Source organism: Ammodytes marinus (genome assembly GCF_949987685.1).
Source record: "Ammodytes marinus genome assembly, chromosome: 8".
Lineage (NCBI taxonomy): Eukaryota > Metazoa > Chordata > Actinopteri > Uranoscopiformes > Ammodytidae > Ammodytes > Ammodytes marinus.
In genome coordinates, this window is record NC_137212.1 from 2,277,470 (window position 1) to 2,282,172 (window position 4,703).

Genomic DNA, 4,703 nt, shown 5'->3' on the forward strand with positions numbered 1-4,703 from the left:
ATTGACAGTATGCGTTGAGGTGTGTGTGTGTTTGTTTGTGTCTGTGTGTGTCTGTGAGTGTGTGTGTGTGTGTCTGTGAGTGTGTGAGTGAGTGGTGCTTGTATACATTCCATAATGCTGTCATAAAACATGGAAATTACTTTTACACTTTTACTATTTGGTTTATATGCATTGATCATATTCTTTATAACTGGGTTTATTTCGTGAGAAATTTCCATCTTCATTTCTTTATTATAATAATCTTTAACTTGTATATAGTACCTAAATAAATCCCGATTATGAAGAAAAAAAAATGTATTTTAGTTTTTGGAAAGTCTGTAATTGTTTGTTTTTTCCCATCAGTGTACACACTGCCTTAAAACCTTTTACTGCCCATTGCTTAAAGGGGCTGTGTGTAATATGACATAATCTAGAAAGTTCTAGAATGCAGCGCTCCCTGGGTAACCCCTCCCCTTTGAATAATGAACAGAAGCTACAGTGGCCTTTAAGGAAAAGAACAGTTCTAAATTCTAAACAATGCACCTGATGACATTCCAAAAACATGGATTCCTCCACGACTTGCCCGCTCAATGGACAAAATGTAGCATTAATATTTGTAATTCTCCGCTCAGGAGGATAATTCAGATTATGGGCAGAGGTGATTTTACACCAATGAGGACATATTTAGGAATGAGGATATTGATTTTAGCTAATAAATTACTTAAAATTTTACACATTGCCCCTTTAAATATGGCATCATTTTCTCCTGGTTTAAATTGAGTGTCAAAGGCTATCCATCTAAGTGCTTTCTGGTCTTTCCTTAGTTAAAATTGCCTTAACAAATCAAACCAGAACTCCAGTGAGCCAGAGGTTAGTGAATCTATTTGACTTTTGACTAATAGGGGTATTTCTTTTTCTCCTAAAACCGACTGGATCTGATAACCCTCAACATATGTCTCAATTTCCTTCCATCTAGCAAAATAGTTATCATTACACCACAGAAAAAGGGGACGGAACTGAGCTGCATAAACGTAATCTTTGAGATTTGGGAGTGCCATTCCTCCTTTATGCTTGGCCAACTGCAGTGTTGTGTATCTTATTCTGGGCTTCTTTCCATCCCAGATAAACCGAGAAATAAGTTTATCCCAGGTTAAGAACTGGTGTTTAGGAACCCCTACTGGCAAAGCTTGAAACAGGTATAGCAATCTAGGCAACATGTTCATCTTAATTACATTTATCTTACTGCCAAAATCCAATGGATAGGTGGACCATCGTTCAATATCCTTTTTAATATTCTGATTAATCAAATTATAGTTTGCCTCGTATAATCTGTTACATTTTTTTTTAGATTAAAACACAGTCTGGGGGTCAGAACACAGGACCCTTAGAGCCAGCTAGTGTCTGGTGATCAGAGCAAAGGACAATCAGTTCCAGCTAGAACACAAAAATGTGTTCCATTGCCTAGATACAGGGGGTGTCTCACATTACCTCGTTCTCCCCTACATAAGGTTTCACAGCCTTTGCTCAATACTTTGTTGTGGCACGTTTGGCATCATTTACAGCTTCATTTCTTGGGGAATATGAAGCCACAAGTTTGGCACACCTATCTTTGGCCAGTTTTGCCCATTCCTCTTTACAGAGCCTATCGAGCTCCATCAGGTTGGATGGGGAGCGTCGGTGCACGTAACTTTTTTTCAGATCCGTCGAGAGGTGTTCAAAGGGATTCACGTCTGGGCTCTGGCTGGGCCACTCTAAGACATTCACAGAGCTGTCCTGAAGCCCCTCCCTCCATATCTTGGCTGTGTGCTGAGGGTCGTTGTCCTGTTGAAAGATGAACCGTCGCCCCAGTCTGAGGTCAAGAGCCCACTAGAGCAGGTTTTCTTCCATGTCTCTGTACATTGCTGCATTAATCTTTCCCTCAATCCTGACCAGTCTCCCAGTTCCTGCCGCTGAAAAACATCCCCACAGCATGATGCTGCCACCACCATGCTTCACTGTAGGGATGGTATTGGCCAGGTGATGAGCGGTGCCTGGTTTCCTGCAAACATAACGGTTGGCATTCACGCCAAGTGTCTCATCAGACCATAACATTTTGTTTCTCATGGTCTGAGAGTCTTTCAGGTGCCTTTTGGTAAACTCAGGTCCTTCTGGCCACTCCACCATACAGGCCTGATTGGTGAAGTGCTGCAGCGATGGTCGTCCTTCTGGAAGGTTCTCCTCTCTCCACAGAGGAACCCTGGAGCTCTGTCAGAGTGACCATCGGGTTATTGGCCTCCTCCCTAACTAAAGCCCTTCTCCCCTGTTCACTCAGTTTAGAGGGACAGCCAACTCTAGGAAGAGTCCTGGTGGTTCCAAACTTCTTCCATTTACGGTTGATGGAGGCCACCGTGCTCATTGGGACCTTTAAAGCAGCTGAAAGGTTTCTGTACCCTTCCCCAGATCTGTGCCTCGACACAATCCTGTCTCAGAGGTCTACAGACAATTCCTTCCACTTCATGCTTGTTTTGTGGTCTGACATGTACTGTTAACTGTGTGGCCTTGTATAGACAGGTGTGTGCCTTTCCAAATCATGTCCAAACAACTGAATCTACCACAGGTGGACTCCAATGAAGCTGTAGAAACATCTCAAGGACGATCAGTGGAATGGACCTGAGCTCAATTTTGAGCTTGATCACAAAGGCTGTGAATACTCATTCCTTTGTTTTGTTTTTTTGTTTTTTAATAAATTTGCCAAAATCTCAAACAAATTTATTTTAAGTTGTCATTATGGGGTATTACGTATGTGTAGAATTTTGAAGATTTTTAAAAATTTTATCCAGCGTTATTCCAAGCTGAAACGCGCTGTGAATACTTTCCGTATGCACTGGATCTGATTACTTTTACCACGCTGCTCGTTTTGATCTGCAGTACAAAGTACAAAGTACAAAATAAATGCCGATACCGATTATTCTGAAATATACTCTAATCAACCGATTTAATCGGTCGGGCCCTAATTCATTGCACCATACTCCATAATTCTTCTCTTCCTCTGTTTTTCCACGATAAATAAACAATGTTCATCCAAACATAACCCCGATCATAATGTCCTGAACTACTGAAGATGTGTTTTAACATGACATGTTTTCATTCTCCTTCAGTGCTGCACAGAATCAAACGCTGAAGTCCAAACTGGAGGTCCTGCAGTGCCACTTCACCTGGGATCTGGACGAAGGACCATCCAAACTCTTCCGTGTCAGGGACAAGCTGGTGGACGTCGGGACAGAGGAGGGAAACCGCTGGCTGGGTCACATCTACAACCTGAGGGGGTACATCCAGTACAAGCTGGGCTTCACCGAAGACGCCCAGAGCTTCTTCACCAAGGCTGCAGAGGCTTTCTGCAACATCAGAGAAGCAGATGAAGGTCCGTGGTTAGTGGTGAACTATGGGAACCTGGCCTGGCTGCACCATCTCCTGGAAGACCAAGGAAAGAGTCAGGATTACCTGTCAAAGGTCGACGCCCTGATGCAGAAATACCCATCTCCACCCCAGCACGAGCTCCATGCAGAGACCTACGCTGAGAAAGCCTGGACCCTGATGAACTTCAGCAGAGACAAGCAGCTGCTGGCTGTAGATTACTTTGAGAAAGCCATCGGGATGCAGTCGGAGATGGTGGAGTGGAACTCCAGCTATGTCTTATTGTTAAGGAATGATTTCAAGTATGACCACAAAGAGCTGGAGGATGAAATCCTGGAGAAAATGAAGATCGCCAAAGAACAGGATCCAGAGGATTTGTACCTCGCTGTTCACTACCTTGAGCACTGTGCCAAGAAAGGAGAAAGAATTGATAAAGATGAAATACGTGAGTTAGGCAGAAGGGTTTTGAGAAATCCTGTCAGCAGCTACAGTGGTATGAATGCATTAATATGGGTTTACAGAGAGTATGTATCTGTTGATGAGGCCGTTGCTTTGGCAGAGGAGGCTGTGGTAAAACATCCAGATGAGCGTTATTTGAAGAAATGTGCAGCACTTCTCTACAAATGGATCGTTACTTTCAAGGCCAGTCGTGCAACGCAAATCACCATAGAAAGAGCAATCCGTCTCCAGGAAGAGTTGATCTCTCTTTACCCTGATTCTTCCCTTGTGAAGAAAATGGATCTCGCAAATATGTACGCAAATAAATATCAGGGCCAAGCTAAAGCTGAGCAGATGTACCAGGAACTGCTGAGAATGGATCTGGAACCCGCAGATAAACAGATGCTTTACCACAAATATTCATATTATTTACACATCCTTCTACAGGATATAGACAGGTCAATAAAATATAACATGAAGGCGGCAGAGATACCGCATTGTTCCTTTTATCGTGACAGCAGCATCAGAGTTCTGGAGGAAATTAAGGGCAAAGGCAATAACCGAATGTGTGGCGAAATAAAGGAGTTTCTAAAAAGCCTGCCACACCTGTAGTGTTTTAACCAGCCATGGTTCTCAATACAGACAGAAATGTAGGTGTTGCATCACATACAAAAATATGTACATAGACATTTGGAAAACTTTCAGAAAAGCCTTGTGGTAAAGATCACTTCATTAAACATAGTTAAAAGGAAGTGAGAAACTGCAGAGGCACTGGTTGAGATAGTATAGTTCGGCCCTATTTGATACAGATACTTGGAGTAGCTTTAATTCCTGCAAGTGAATCCTCCCAATGTCAGTCAAGAGTGCCCTTTAGTGGGGGTTTATGGTGCCGG

At 42.9% G+C, this 4,703-nt stretch overlaps 1 protein-coding gene across 1 annotated transcript; it reads left to right on the plus strand.

The window, feature by feature from the left end:
• Positions 1 to 2,354: 2,354 nt before the first annotated feature.
• On the plus strand, positions 2,355 to 4,422 carry LOC307253930 (interferon-induced protein with tetratricopeptide repeats 2-like; the record flags this gene model as incomplete). The annotated part of the gene is made up of 2 exons (XM_080032153.1): positions 2,355 to 2,449; positions 3,117 to 4,422. The coding sequence occupies 2 exons, from the start codon at positions 2,355 to 2,357 to the stop codon at positions 4,420 to 4,422; spliced, it is 1,401 nt and encodes a 466-aa protein (XP_079888279.1).
• Between the last annotated feature and the right edge of the window lie 281 nt (positions 4,423 to 4,703).